This window comes from Cydia amplana, chromosome 17 (genome assembly GCF_948474715.1).
Source record: "Cydia amplana chromosome 17, ilCydAmpl1.1, whole genome shotgun sequence".
Lineage (NCBI taxonomy): Eukaryota > Metazoa > Arthropoda > Insecta > Lepidoptera > Tortricidae > Cydia > Cydia amplana.
The window spans coordinates 10,928,255-10,943,464 of NC_086085.1; the positions used below are offsets into that span (position 1 = coordinate 10,928,255).

The 15,210-nt window shown below is 37.1% G+C and overlaps 2 protein-coding genes across 2 annotated transcripts; both read right to left on the reverse strand.

The window, feature by feature from the left end:
• Positions 1 to 2,851: 2,851 nt before the first annotated feature.
• LOC134655627 (synaptosomal-associated protein 25-like) lies at positions 2,852 to 8,732 on the reverse strand. The gene is made up of 8 exons (XM_063511063.1): positions 8,555 to 8,732; positions 7,863 to 7,941; positions 7,003 to 7,044; positions 6,424 to 6,472; positions 4,494 to 4,611; positions 4,218 to 4,352; positions 3,545 to 3,689; positions 2,852 to 3,087 (listed from the first exon to the last, which is right to left on the reverse strand). Exons 2-8 carry the CDS (start codon positions 7,938 to 7,940, stop codon positions 3,022 to 3,024), a joined length of 633 nt encoding a protein of 210 aa, XP_063367133.1. The 5' UTR covers position 7,941; positions 8,555 to 8,732; the 3' UTR covers positions 2,852 to 3,021.
• A 3,186-nt stretch (positions 8,733 to 11,918) lies between these two features.
• On the reverse strand, positions 11,919 to 13,971 carry LOC134655775 (synaptosomal-associated protein 25-like). The gene is made up of 3 exons (XM_063511237.1): positions 13,842 to 13,971; positions 13,025 to 13,169; positions 11,919 to 12,012 (listed from the first exon to the last, which is right to left on the reverse strand). Exons 1-3 carry the CDS (start codon positions 13,961 to 13,963, stop codon positions 11,947 to 11,949), a joined length of 333 nt encoding a protein of 110 aa, XP_063367307.1. The 5' UTR covers positions 13,964 to 13,971; the 3' UTR covers positions 11,919 to 11,946.
• Positions 13,972 to 15,210: the final 1,239 nt, after the last annotated feature.

Genomic DNA, 15,210 nt, shown 5'->3' on the forward strand with positions numbered 1-15,210 from the left:
CCTACCTACTTATTCGATTCATCAATTATTAAATTACGGTTTTATTTATTAACTCTCAAACAGTATATATAATTATTGTTTCTAAAACTAGCTATGCTAATCTATTAGATTTGTTATAAACTATGAAAACTTTAAAGAACAAGTTTTAAATAGATAACTGGTTGAGTCAAATATTGAAAAATTATTTAATTTCGTTAAGAATGTAGATAAACATGGAATACATAGAGTGCAGGTACCACATGCGTTGATAACCGCGAGCCCTGCGCCCGTTCCACAGCCATTACTTATATAAGAGCCATTTCTATTATTTTGTATGTAACACCCATATGCAAGTAGGTTAATTTCTTCTAATTATTTTTATTTTTAAACGCTTGAGAGGTTTACCTAAAATATATCTTAGACTCAATAAAAATGAGCTTTCAAAATCTAGATACACACACTGTACCTATATTATGATTATAATAATAAAGTTTTTAACAAATATGGTATATTTATGCTAATTATAATCAAGTACCTAAAGAAAAATATTATTATATACGAAGTTCAGTTGCAAAATTTTCATTTTTGAACTGAAAAATAAAACACAATTTCCTAAAATTAGAACCATGGACCTAGAATATATTCTAGGTCCATGATTGGAACAGCGCATTTTAAGAGCGGCGAATCAAAGCATAAGTATAATAAATTAATAATAATTTCAAAAAGTGCTTCTCTGTTATGATTTTATAAATGCTTGGTGTACGTGACATTCTTACATGCACAACAAGCATCTATTAAAAGCCCTGCAACGTGCAACTAGTTTCTATGTTGCTGGATTCGTCAATCTATGAACTCAAAACAAAAACAGCCGTTTTAACTTTGTACGCATAGATTGACGAATCCAGCAACATAGATGTTTGATGTATTCAAAAGGTACTTTAATACAAGATACAGTAGTGTGCACGTTGATGGGCTCTTAAATATAACAGAGGTGATGATAAATTGATAATATACATTATGAGCTCGCATTTAATGGAAGTTATATAGAGCTAGCCGTCTGTCAAGGCGCCATGAAATATATAGCCGGTCAAGCAAGTTGTCAGTAGAAAAAGGCGCGAAATTCAATTTTTCCTATAGGACGATAACCCTTCGCGTTTACGCCCACATTTTTAAAATTTTCCGCTCTACTCTACTGACGGAAACTGCTTGACAGAGTATAGTAACAATAACTACCAAGGAAGAAGAAGCTTAGACTTTAATTATTTTGTCTCGTCTACCACAACTCTTCACGCACAACAGCAGACGTCTCTAAGTTTTATTAGAAATAGGAGGGTAGTTTCTCCTATGCGCGCGTTAGTTGTGCTAGAACCGCTTGCACCAAGTAGGTATAGTCGCCATCATATACAGGATGAATCCTAAGTCGTGAACAGAAATATGTGTTTCTTACTGTTTAACTTTAGCTTAAACATGTGGACGTGACAACATGCAAAAATATGTGAACATTGTTTGTTAATTCGTTAATAAAAAAAATTGTTTTAAATTTACTGAGTCTCATGGTCACCCTAATTGCTACGTTAAACTGTCATAAACCCATAGCATGTTACTAAGATTAATCATTTAACCTTTTTGTATTTGCTGGTAAGAACGTTGAAAAAAGAATTATTTGATAATGACACAATCAAAAATCATAATAAGTCATAACATTACGCTTCAATTCGCGTTTAAAATGCCGACTGCATATCTAGGTTACACTTTTATTGAACGTTTCGATATGGTAAGACCACGCTCGAACGAATGTACAAAGCAAACACGAGAAGGATTTCGAGAACGTTACCCCCCGAATCACCATCACGGAACTCCAGCTTATTTTCAACGCGACGTCCGTAATTACTTGGATTATGAATACCCTTAACGCTGGATAGGCCGAAATGGACCCATACACCACCGCGTAGTCTTGACTTAACTTTTGACGAAAAAAAGTCAAGGCCCACAAATTCGAACTAAGGAGAGTATAGGGTGACCATAAGGTTGGTGTTTTTGCCATTAAAAAATATTATCAATAAAGTTTAATTGTTTGCTTCTAGAGTTAATGCAGTGAATTTGCCTTAAAATACTGTGATAGAAACAAACATTTCTGTTTACGACTTAGGTTTCACCCTGTATATCCCTGCTCTGCTGTCCACCCTGTATATTCATAAATATCTGAACAAAGCCTCTATTATCAAGAAGTTAAGTGCATGTTCAGATATTCTTGAGGACCTTGGCCGCTCCGATAAATCTGATGGCAAATGTTTAGCCATTCTGAAATATCCTATAGGATAGCCGAACGTAAGTGACGCTATACTCCATAGACAAATCAACTTCATATATAGGTAGACGTACGCACTACTAGTGATGGGTAGGACATCAATTTAAAATGAGTTTGTATGAGTACCTCATTTTCTAAAATGAGGTGTCAATACAATGTCTTACTTCAAATGAGGTGAGGTACTAGCATATTTTCAGCGTCGACTATTCCATTAATTCCAACGGCGACAAAAATATTTAATGTATATACATATTTATGTATTCATCACTTCCTTTATAAATAAATAAATAGTAACATTTAATTGGAGTGCAATTCTGGAGGTTAAGAATAGAACTTTTAGGAGAAAGATAATTTTAGAATCAAGTAAAATGAATAGAGGAGTGAAGTAAGACATTTTTGCGGTACGAAGTACTGCGACAAATTAACAAAATGAGTGGTACAAATGAGGTGCCTCACGAGTGAGCGACTCAACACTACGCACTACGCAGTTGAACAATATTTCATAGCCAACGGGAGCTCCGTGTTATTTTACATTTTGCACTGACAAAAATCTCTCCTTTCACCCCCGTATTTCAATAGTTCATTTGTCTATGGTAACAAAGGATGTATCAATTTCGTTGTATGTATCCAGACTCGTATAATGCATCACAGCGCTCCGATTATAGCTAGTTTTCTACATATAGGGTAATATGCAACCCTATCTATAAAGAAATTATTGTCGATAGATATAGTGTTTAACTCTTCATCAGTTTGTGCGCTCGCTCGTTGGCGTCCTTCAGAGTGTCCACGTTTGAATCGGCCTGGGGAAACAACATATTATTAATTACAATCTATTTTTAATTTCTACAAATAAAGTTTGGGGCGTCGAGAAAATGGTACGGTCTTTGTATTTTTGATCGATTTGGCAGTGTCACTGCTCCCAGATACAGTTTCAATATTGAGAACCACCACAATTGCATATCACTTCTTCAGTTGACTATGAAACTAAGTTCCTAATTACTAGATTGCATTTGAAAACATTGGTTATGTCATTTGGTCTACGGGATGTTATTTTTGGTGATATTTTAGGAATTTAGAGTAAAACCTCTATCTATATCACATTCTTGGCTGGACGCCGGGATGTCCCTCCGGGAGGACATCCCGGGGCATCTACAGAATGTGCCATATCCTATCAGTAATCAGTCAATCAATGCTTTCATAGGTAGGTAAGAGTACATAAGGTAGTACCTATTACCTCACATATCAATTGCTCCCTACCTTACGCTGGATGCGCTCGATCTGGTTATTCTGGTTGGAGAGCTCGGATCCGATGTCGAGAGCCATGTTCCTCAGATTTCCGATGTTGGTGTTCACCTGCACCATGCACTCCTCCATCTCGTCTTCCAGGGCGTCGTTTGTTATCCTGGAATGTTTGATAACCCTGATTTAGTTACGAGTAAATATTTGGAGAGCGGTGATATAATTACCAGATGGTCTTAAATCTTTAACAAGGAGGTTAGAAATAGTCTTATGAATCAATATTAACTGAAAAGCACATCAACGTTAATCTCTGTCTTGAAGACGACGATGATAAATATCACCCCTGTTAATCCTGTTATAATATAATTTTCATTGGCTCAAACGATAGGTACTTAAGCAAATGTCTACGTGCCAAGAAGCAGCTATTCCCTGAAAGGTCAGTGACTAAAGCAACAAGTAGAACATTCAATGAACCCCATATTTTACATAATACTTAAATACATAGAAAACATCCTTAACTCAGGAGCAAATATTTGTGGTGAACACACAAATAAATGCAATTACTGGGATTCCAACCCGGGACCTCCAGCTTCGTAGGCAGGGTCACTACCGACTAGACTACGGAGGCCGTCAGTAGCATGATAATTCAAGTATGTGCCTCTTTCAATTACGAATTATCATGATGATTAACCTGCCAATGTATCCGGTCATAGGCCCACAGCCGTTTCGCTCGTCGGTCATCACTCGCTGCGGTTGGTTGTTGACCACTTTACCCTCGTTCTTGCCGGTCCAAACGTCGTTGTCCGTCTTCTTTTTAGCAGGACCTCTGTAATACGATTGAATTGTTTAGTTGCGGTTTTCATCGGGTTTTTCTCTTTAGGAAAATAAATGAGGAGGAGATTTACATGAAACAATTGGGAAGACCCTCCAGCAACTTTTTTATTGAACTACCTAAATGCTAACGTACTTTTTCCAGGGAAGTGTGCAGAGCCCGCACCACTTTTCCATCTCCTTGAGACTCTTCTCAGCTTGGTGCATGTCGGTATGCACGGTGTTCATCCCCTTCTCGATGTTATCCAGTTGCTCTGTGAGTCAAAATACAATAATTACAATTATTAAAAATCAGTCTTCAAAAACAGTCAGACCCACTTTTATTTGCCGGTGGCAAATATTCAAGTTTAGGAAGAGAAGGCATTTAATTCCGATTCAGAGATACGTAAATGACACAGACAAATAAGTTGGTTACACATTCATTCCGGATCTACACAAGTACACATTTATAACAAATATACGATACGACACATCGATCGACAGTAACATCGCATGCACAGGGCAGCAAAACAATGTGCACTAGCTCAGTCAGTAGTGCAGTCAAGTGCAGAAATCCAAGACGCAACAGTCAATAAAGGTATTTTGCGGGGACTGTTTTATTAGACTTTTCAGGCGTCTTGGTTCTTTGCCCTCTGGAAGATGCGAAGATTGAGTGAAGCGAGCCTAGCACCTGCTGGGAAATCGCGCTAGGGACAAGAGGAGAAGAAGAAGGCTACGTCTGACACACATTTGCAGTCAAATTTGGTCTGGGTTCAATTTAAAGTTCTAAAATCCAAGCTATGATTAAGTCTCCCCTATCAGACACATATTTACAGGGTGGTCTGTGAAAAGAAAAGAGCAACATTTTGAACTCCAGGTGAATTACAGGGTCTGTATACGGCAGCCCAAGGTTACACGGGGAACAGGGGAGGCAATCATTTTGCGTTGACTCGAATGTTAATCGGCATAATGGATCACTAATGGACCTTGGCGTCCGTCTGTAGGTCTGTCACAGGTCTTTATCGCAATGGCCGTTTTCGTTTCATCAGAGCTTGCGCCATAGTTTCATCCATCGGTTACCCCAGAGCACTAGGGCCAGATTATCCATCAAGTCAATAAAGGCCTATGGATGTGTCCAGCGCTGCCCATGGGCCAACTACCTATATAACGGTAGCGGGCTTCGAGACCCGAATTGGAGGAATCTATTTGGTTTAATCCGGCCCTATGTGCCACATCAGTTTAAGGAGCGGCAGCGGGTGATTCATGCCAACGTTCTACGTAAGTACACCAATCATGTGCCAGTTGCATAGTAAGCTAAGAAACTCAGATATTGTCCAAAGATGTAAGCCATTCACGGACACACATATATCGGAAAGATAAAGAGCATATCGTCGGTGCGCTTGCCAAATCTGATTTGTGCTAAGTTTGATTGTCATGAAATGGGAACTGTGAATTTTCTATTTATAGCAAAATGAATCACGTGCATTGACTGAAACTCTAGCTAATGGAATTGATAATTTATGTGCTGAAATTTTTGGTAAGGTTAAGCTACTGTGATGTGAAAATAAAGTACCTAATAGAATATTATAATAAATAAAACTTTGTTCAAAGTTTTCGGTTCAGGTCACAGAGTTTATAATATCGGATGCCCTTTCGGAGAATTTTCTGAAGTATAAAATACATTCCGTAAAACTTTTGGCAGACAATATCTTTTAGCGGTTGTTTTTATTTGGTAGGTTGGTTGTGTAAATATATACATAATAAAACATAGCTGAAGACGTTTTTTATAGTATTGTCGTTTAATTTACAAAAATGTTATGTTTTCACTTATCAGTCTGACTGTTTGCTCTATTTTCCTAAATACTTTTCTTCAAAGAATTGGCAAACGCACCAGCGACACAAGGATGCCAACATCTTTGTAAGGATTGGAACTAACGGATTTATATGCAGAATGCAGTACCCTTTTAGTCTTCCTCATGCCTCTTTGTCAGCTAACCCTACGACGTTTTAACAGGCGGTTAATTTAAGTTTATCATTAAATTAATAACATAAACATTACAAAGGTAAGATGAATGAATGTTTCTTACCTCCCTGGTCGTCAAGAGCGACAAGGCATTTTATGCCCGCTTCCTTGCTCTGGCAGCGTTAAAAGAAGGTAAGTGTTAGGTTTTGTTAATTGTGGTAACGTATTTATGTCATGTTAGATTGCTCTACATTCCCGTGACAGTCCGGGGTCGGTTCAGTTAATTGAACGAGAATTCTTATTTTACTGAGATCGGAATCTACGTGAATTTGTAGTAGAGTTTGTGCTTTGTAGATGCATTCATGTACATTCTCTATAATCGATAAGTATTATATTTGAGCATCTAGTGTCAAAGGCATTTAATTTTATGTCCGTATATTTTTTTTTAATTTTCGTTACATTAATATTTTGTAGAAAATTTCAATTTATTGATGTAATAGACAACAATGGCCCATAATGGTTAGTAACAATCAAAGAAAAGAATCAACTTCAAAACTAACTAGGTACAGTATAAAATAACAAAATATCGTTGTTCTCGTTGAATTCACCCCGCAACCCCGCGAAGAATGTAGAGCGTACTTGAGGGGATGTTTGTTTATTATGTAGAGTCAAAGTAGAGGATTGAAAAAGTGTGTAGAGTTACCTCTTCGGTGAGCGCCAACAGGCGGCGGGTGGTTTCCAACGACTGAAAAAGTAGAGCGTGTGAGTAAATAAGAAATAAGAAACTTAAGATCATAGTTAATATAACAAGAGGGGTAAATTAGAAAATTTACGGAACCGTAAAACCCCCAACTTTAGTCCTGTCCTTCTGGGTGTGTCTATTATTTGAAATTTGTAGTTTTAGAGCCATAAATATGCTCTCTGTGAGAAGTTATTAACTCTAAGGCCTTTTCCACACGGGCCAATAAAAAACCTAGTTATCAAGTAGTTACCATTACTCCCCAGAAATCGCGATTTGCCAATTTAAAATTACATTGACACCGGCTAAATCCAAGTCTAGTGGATTAAAATATTTATCGAAATCAAAGAATAAAAACGTTTAACTCTTAGAAAATCAAAGCAAAATCCCATCTAAATACCTTCCAAGTCTTTCAACTAGCTGTGGAAACATTTATACCTAAGTATCCTTAACTTGGCGCGCGTCCAAATACCTCCCAAGCATTGGAAAATCGCGAAGCGTAGATACAAAAGCTTCTGTCAAAAATCAATTTAATTATTTTGTCTATTAATATTAACGATTTTTAAGTGAACATGACACTTGTTTATATGTTGTTTGTTAATGCGCAGTGCCGCAAGGTCACTGCACAATCTGCACATGCGTTCAGGAGGTCAATTCGAACGTACATTTTGATATCTAATTGATATCATTTTGTTATCATTTGTTCGTATTTGTTTGTACATGTACCTATGACGCGAGCGGTCACAGGCGAATAATAACTAAGTAACATAATTTAGTTAGATATCAAAATCCAAGTTCGAATTGACCTCCAGTAACCGTCTGACCTTGTTGGCGACATCTCTGGATTTGGCCTGTACTTGTTCGAGCTCGGTGCCCTGCCCTACGCCTTCCACGGCTGCCATTCTGAAAAAGAAAACAATGTAAAGACGCGTTTGCACGCGTGTCACTTGAAAAAAAATCAAATGAGTAGAGTCTGTGTGCGGAAAGAGAAGGGTCGTGAAATGTATGGGACCCTATACTTTCTACGACTCTTCTCTTTCCGCACAGACTCTACGTACAGTTGGGTAATGAAAGAAAATTATTGTATGCCAGTTATAATAGCTCTCAATGAATGAAGTTTTTAAATTGCCTTAAGTAGTTGAAAGTTTTATGACGCAAATTCACACTTATCGACTACCATCTAAAAATTATGTTTACCATTTAAAAGTTCAGTATTTAATAGTGTTAGTTCTAGCTATGAACGAACTACAAAGAACTGTGTACTAACTATATGAACTAGCTTATAGGTAGGGTATGTAAATGAGCTCCATGGGCCTAAAAGGTCAAGGTAGACTTAGCACGAAAACTCAAGCATGTATCGATCTAACTTGAACTATTTCTTTATCTTTACCGATTATGAATACTTATGAATTAATTAATGTATAAAAATCGATCATTAAGTGTTATTATAAAACTGCAAACGTTTCAAATGATAAAAGCTATTTGCGCAACGCGTTTAAATGATAGTATGACTTACTTGTTTTAAATGTAGGTTCGGGGTAGACGGCGGAGAGTCACTTGGTTTAATAGATCACAGATATCCTTAGTAAAGGAATAGTCGCACTAATACGCAGAACAACAATGAACTTAGTGACAGGACCGTTTTACCGCAGTACGGCGCAGTCGACTAGCTGCCTGCTACGGATGGAACTGAACGGGGCATGCGCAGTGTGAACGAGCCCTGAGAAACCATGCGCGGTCATATTATATTTGATGTATTGGACTGGACAGTGGAAATTCTAAGAACTATATAAATATAACTCTTAATTATATATTTTAGCAATGCAGATTTACAAAGGGAGATACAATACTCGCTGTTGAACTTATCAATTTTTACTAACCCTTACCGATAAATAAAATTGTTAATAGGTACTTCATTGTTATTATTTTATTAATAATGACATAATATTACCATGAACGATATTTCTACTCGTCGATAGATGGCGTTATGGCGATGATTAATTTGACTGTGAACGTACCTGACTTTACTTGAATTTTCGTCCAAAAATGTATTACTTACTAGTACTAGTAATTTACTGATGTTCAGTTTTTACTGCCTTAGTGCCTTCTAAAAATCGTCAAAAGTACAAAAATATATGAAAGTTACGTAGGTACCTTGTCCCAGGTTAGTAGGTGTATCGTATCTACTGATGTGCCTAAGGAAACTTTCCAAAATTGCGAAATGTTTCGGAAACTTAACGTAGGAAAAATTCGGAAAATTTCTTACATTTTTGTATGAGAATTGAAACTTTCCAATTTTAAATTTAAATTTCCCATATTTCCTAGTGAAAGTTTCATGAAATTTCTGAGAATTTATAGAATTTTATGTAAACTTTCCGCAACTTGCACATCTGTAATCGTATCTTGTCATATCATATCGTATAAGTGACTCTTGAGGACTTATATCTTGGGTACTTTTCTTAAATTATACTTACCTACTTTATATAATGGGATAGAGGTATTCCAACCTGTTTTTAATGTAAATAACATAGTTCCTTTTTACAAATTTTGTAAATATTTTATTTCAATTCAACGACATTTAATACACACTTTGGCACAATAGGATTAATTTGGCGTTTTAATTTAATTTCGATCTTTGTAAGTACCTACATTAGCATTGCGATTCAACGTGGCAATGATGCGGCCAGCCTTCTAGGCACGCTGCCCATCGGCAGTGACTTGGAGGCCGTTTTTTATTTATAAGGCGTTTAATTTAAGTTTATTTATAGATAGTTTATATTATTATTTTATTTAATGTTCCATGAGTATTTGTGTGTCTTAAGTACTACATTTTATCCTATATAATAATCACTTCATAATAATATGTAAGTATACAGAGTGTCCAGTAATGAATGAATGAATTAATGAAAAACACACTAAAAAAAACACATTATGATTGCGATGCATTACGCAACCCCGCAGTGTCAGGGAACCGGCCGCGGAACCGCCGAAACTTATTGACACCCTTCGGCCAAAACTCCTCCTTGGTGAAGGTCGCTAGATGTTAATTAAATGGACAACCTTCTAACCATGAATAGGGCACCTTAGGCTGATCCAGAAAATCAATTTTGAGGTTTAGTAAAAGTCCTCTGGTTTTCGAGATTTTCACGCTTTTAATAATTTCATGATTTTGCTTCCTCATTTCAAACGGGGTGAGTAGGTTTCGCGGGGAGAGGTGGGTTATTAATGGGGAGAGAAGGTTTGAGAGGGGGGTGAGAAGGGATTTTAAGGCTACTGCTACAAAAATAATGTAAATAGTAATACGCATAATAAAAAAAATCGATCCAACAATCTTCCAAAATCACCTTTGTATGAAAACCCCTCTCACTCCAAATACAAGGCACTACTGGGTGAGGTGGGTTTTCCTCTTTATCGTCAAAGTTATGAAATGGAACTACCCAAAATAAAATAAAAACTACAATACAAACGTCCGGAACACTTATTATACACCATTCAGTTTTAATATGTAAAAATAAAATGTTATCGAGGTTTGAATTTCAGTTTTGACCCTACTCACCCCATTTTACGGTAATGACCATGGAAGCCACAAATGAAAAGATATTTACGATCTGATTTTTGAAAAATATCCTCAAATAGTGCTACTAACTGATTAACATCAGTGTTTTGGCAGTCACGACGTTTTTTTTTGTAATCAGGCCTTCATTAATAGAATATGAGAATATTTGAGAATAATTTTCAAAAAACCGATCGTAAAAATCTTTTCATTTGTGGCTTCCGCAGTCATTACAGTGAAATGAGGAAGCAAAATCATAAAATTATTAAAAGCGTGAAAATCTCGAAAACCAGAGGACTTTTACTAAACCTCAAAGTCGACTTTCTGGATCAGCCTAAGGTGCCCTATTAATGGTTAGAAGGTTGTCTATTAATTACTGGACATCCTGTATATATAGTTAAAATAGTAAAAAAAATCTAACATAAGCTCCGGACAATATGTTTATTTTTTATAATTTACCTACTTAAAAAATATATAAAAGCGGCCAAGTGCGAGTCGAACATGCCCATGAAGGGTTCCGTATTTAGGGGATTTATGACGTATTAAACAAAACTACTTACTAGATCTCGTTCAAACCAATTTTCGGTGGAAGTTTGCATGGTAATGTACATCATATTTTTTTTAGTTTTATCATTCTCTTATTTTAGAAGTTACAGGGGGGGGGGGGGCACACATTTTAACACTTTGGAAGTGTCTCTCGCGCAAACTATTCAGTTTAGAAAAAAATTATGTTAGAAACCTCAATATAATTTTTGAAGACCTATCCATAGATACCTCACACGTATGGGTTTGAAGAAATTTTTTTTTTGAGTTGCAGTTCTAATTCTAAGTATGGCCCATACTGTATGGGGAACCCTCAAAATTTATTGTTTTTTTTTTTTCTATTTTTGTGTGAAAATTTTAATACGGTTCACAGAATACATCTACTTACCAAGTTTCAACAGTATAGTTCTTATAGTTTTGGAAAAAAGTGGCTGTGACATACGGACGGACAGACAGACGGACAGACGGACAGACAGACATGACGAATCCATAAGGGTTCCGTTTTCTTCCATTTGGCTACGGAACCCTAAAAAGGCAATGCAATGCATTCCCATACATAAATATCTATATATTAGCTTGCACCGAAACTTTAAAAATCGTTTGCCTTTAGGTATCCTGTTAAATTCCTTGAATAAATGGCTGTTACAAAAATATTTTAGTATAATTGGAAACAATCCTCTTTTTAATTTAACTTTCCAGAACGATCTTAAATTAGGTATGGCACATATATAGGTACACACATGGCACAATAGCTCTACAATATAATATATTTAAAAAGTTATTGTCAATAGATGCATATATGTAGGCAGTGCTTAATTCTTCATTAGTTTGTGCGCTCTCTCGTTGGCTATCTTCAACTCCTCCACATTCGAATCAGCCTGCGAAAATAAAAACTTCTTACTACCCACATTCAATCCTTTAGGTCTAGGACGTCTAATTGCCCCCAACATAAGGAAACCAAAGTAATAAAATTGTCAGCTCTTCCCGTGCTCTTTCCTGAATCTCAGAATGAAAAGGAATAAGACCTTTTAAGTTGTAATTTCATTGATAACTATAGTAATTAACCAATTGGTTCAAATCCAAACGTGTTACTCAATCTTTCCTGAGAACAATTAGAGCAGTGGTTCACACTTGTTGACTGGGTTCCGACCCACCTAAAAATAACTGCTATTTTTGGGGCCAAACTCGTGGATGTCTTAAAAAGGGGGCATATAATATTATTGGTAACGCTCAGATTTCCTAGTAGTTTAATATTCGCATCTCATAGTTTGACAAGTGCTGCTTTCGATTTCAATTTTATGTATATAATGCAGCAGTGCAGGGGAATACCACAACAAACATCTTCAACATATGTATACCATTACTAGCAAAGAGAATAGGTTTTAATAACAAAACTTCCGTGAAACACAGACATATTAAATAACAAAACTTCCGTGAGACAAAGACATATTAAATATATTAGAAACGGGTCACTCACGTATTTTAAGTCGAAAAACGCTCGACATGTTTCACTCCGTACCGAGACCCGTCCGTGAGTGACCCGTTTTTAATATATTTAATAAAGAGAATAGGTAGTAATTACTAGCAACTGTCCTCGATTTGATCCCCGCGGAATCAGCTAATGGAGTACTCCATGCTGAAATTGTCTATCGTTGTCCCGTACAAATACGAATTTTGTGAAGATTTGCATTATAGGAGATCAAAAGTAAACCCAAAAAATCATCGGCTTTACAAGCCGAAAAAAAATCTAATACAAGAAATAATATGCGTTTGTAAGGGAGAGTCCGTGGACAGCATCTAATAAAACAAATGTTGTTTTATTAGATGCTGTCCACGGACTCATTCTCCTCAGTTAACAAGTTCCCAACACCAACCTTGAAGCATTATTACCTTATTCTCCATTCGCTTAAGTTGGTTGTTCTGGTTATCGAGCTCAGAGCTGATGTCCAGAGCCATGTTCCGCAGATTGCCGATGTTCGTGTTCACTTGCACCATACACTCCTCCATCTCGTCTTCCATTGCGTCGTTTGTTATCCTGAAATATGAAAGTCTTCAAATTACTGTAGGTCAAAAGTCAAAGGGTCAGTTAGGTGCACCAAACTTGTCTGTGACCGTTAAAGCATTCGTAATTATTTTATTGTATGGGACGTTTGATGGAGTATGACTATGAATCAGTCCGCTAATTGTAGTTGGTGCAACTTCCTCTAAAAAGGCAGGCATACGGTTTAAAATCTCATAGCCCAGTATTTAGTCCATCGCTTTCACCCAATAGCTTAGTTACTAGTACATTTTAGATTCCATCAACTCTCAACAGTCCTTACACCATGGCGGACGCCTCTGCGTGCGTCCACTGACACGGGCAAGGCAGCATCCACTCGGCGTACCCTTTACTTTTAATTAAAGTATTAAAATGGACTCTACAGTCTACGTGTTGGCTTCGGCACAACACACGCCTGGAACACCAAATTTTCCATGATGGGTGTTCATTCACTAACTACACTTGCACTGCACTTCCTACCTTTTGTAATGAAACACTTTACTTGACTACTTTACTCATTTATTCCGAAACTAAATTTACTATATACTTACGGGGCTGTGGAAAAATCTTAACAGCGCAAAGTAGCCGACAGAACAGCGACATCTACTGTGATATTGAGCAACTATAAAAACTAAACATAACTACATTCAACAATGGGTAAAGACTGACCTGCCAATGTAACCGGTCATAGGCCCACAACCATTTCGCTCGTCGGTCATCACTCGCGGCGGTTGGGTGCTCACCACCTTGCCGTCGTTCTTGCCGCTCCAAACACTGTCGTCCGATTTCATTTTAGGGGGACCTCTGCAATAGAAGTTTTTGAAAAAAAAAAACATTATTGGTACAAGCTTTTATCGCTGACGTACTTTCTATTTCCACATGCAACTAATACCTACTCATCAAGACAATTCTAAAAACCCGAAACACAATTAGTTTTCGTTGTTTTATCACAGAGTTCCTATGACCACCTCCTGTCTCCATCATCAGATCAGCTCGATTGAATAATAATATTGCATTGTCACCCGACTTACATAGGTATGCAAATTTTCAGCTTCATTGGAAGTCGGGAAGTGGGTCAAATTTAACTTACAAGATTTGACCCGTACAAACATAACTACATAAATACATAGGTACATTGCAAGTTAATAAAAAGCTTGTAAAAATAAAATTAATCTAAGTAAAGAAAATGTAATTCCTACTGCAATAGTATGGGAACTAAGCGCCTACCGCGAACCACGTTCGACGTGTTGCCTCTCTGTCGCACTTGTAAATTCGTACGTAAGTGTGACAGGGAGGTAACACGTCGAACGTGGTTCGCGGTAGGCCCTCTGGAGACAATAGTAGCGCTAGCGCTGATAGCTAAGCGGTGTGGTAGTTTCAAACCAGGAGGTAGGATTAGAACGTTTAATCATATCAATAAGTTTATTGAAGGTTAGGTATCATTAGGTGATATACTCGTATCATTTGTTATTCACCGTTTCCTTTGGTTGACAAACATCGTACGGAATCCGGGCTTCCTCAAATACGTAAGGCCTAATAATTTCCCTCCTTGGTTGAAAGGTAAAACGGCAGTTGCATTTGTAAAAAACAGTGCCTGCATCAATTATTGGTATTAAGTTGCCAACAATGGATCCCGGGTGGGTTCTTTCACTAATACTACATATTTTGTACTAAGGAAGATTTTTGTAACGCTGGGTTTGAGTATGGTGACAGCCTTCATCTCAATACCTACATTACGTTCGTTTTACTGTTACCTATCCGGTGGCGAATGCACTAGTCCCAAAACGCACTATTAGTCAATACACTCTAATTTCGAAAGCCCCTCTTCTCATAAGAAACTAGGCCCAAAATACCATATTTCCAAAAAGGCTCATTCTCGATTTACACGAGAACCATTGAGAACTAGTCCCAAAATACACCTTTCCCAAAATACCCCAAATTGTGTTCACCTGTGCGTGGCGTAATACTTTATTCTCATAATGCGTAGGTCTCAAAACACTCTAGTTCCAAAATACCCTATTTTTTTGGAATGTCTCTT

Bases quoted from the DNA above. Each gene is read 5' to 3' on its own strand.
- LOC134655627 (XM_063511063.1), bottom strand. From the start codon at position 7,940: ATGGCAGCCGTGGAAGGCGTAGGGCAGGGCACCGAGCTCGAACAAGTA. The intron at 4,353-4,493 runs GTACGTTAGCAT...ATCGTATTACAG, and splicing joins TGCACACTTCCCTGGAAAAA to AGGTCCTGCTAAAAAGAAGA. The intron at 3,088-3,544 runs GTAGGGAGCAAT...TTGTTTCCCCAG, and splicing joins TCGAGCGCATCCAGCGTAAG to GCCGATTCAAACGTGGACAC.
- LOC134655775 (XM_063511237.1), bottom strand. From the start codon at position 13,963: ATGAAATCGGACGACAGTGTTTGGAGCGGCAAGAACGACGGCAAGGTG. The intron at 13,170-13,841 runs GTCAGTCTTTAC...TTCATATTTCAG, and splicing joins ATGACCGGTTACATTGGCAG to GATAACAAACGACGCAATGG. The intron at 12,013-13,024 runs GTAATAATGCTT...TTATTTTCGCAG, and splicing joins TTAAGCGAATGGAGAATAAG to GCTGATTCGAATGTGGAGGA.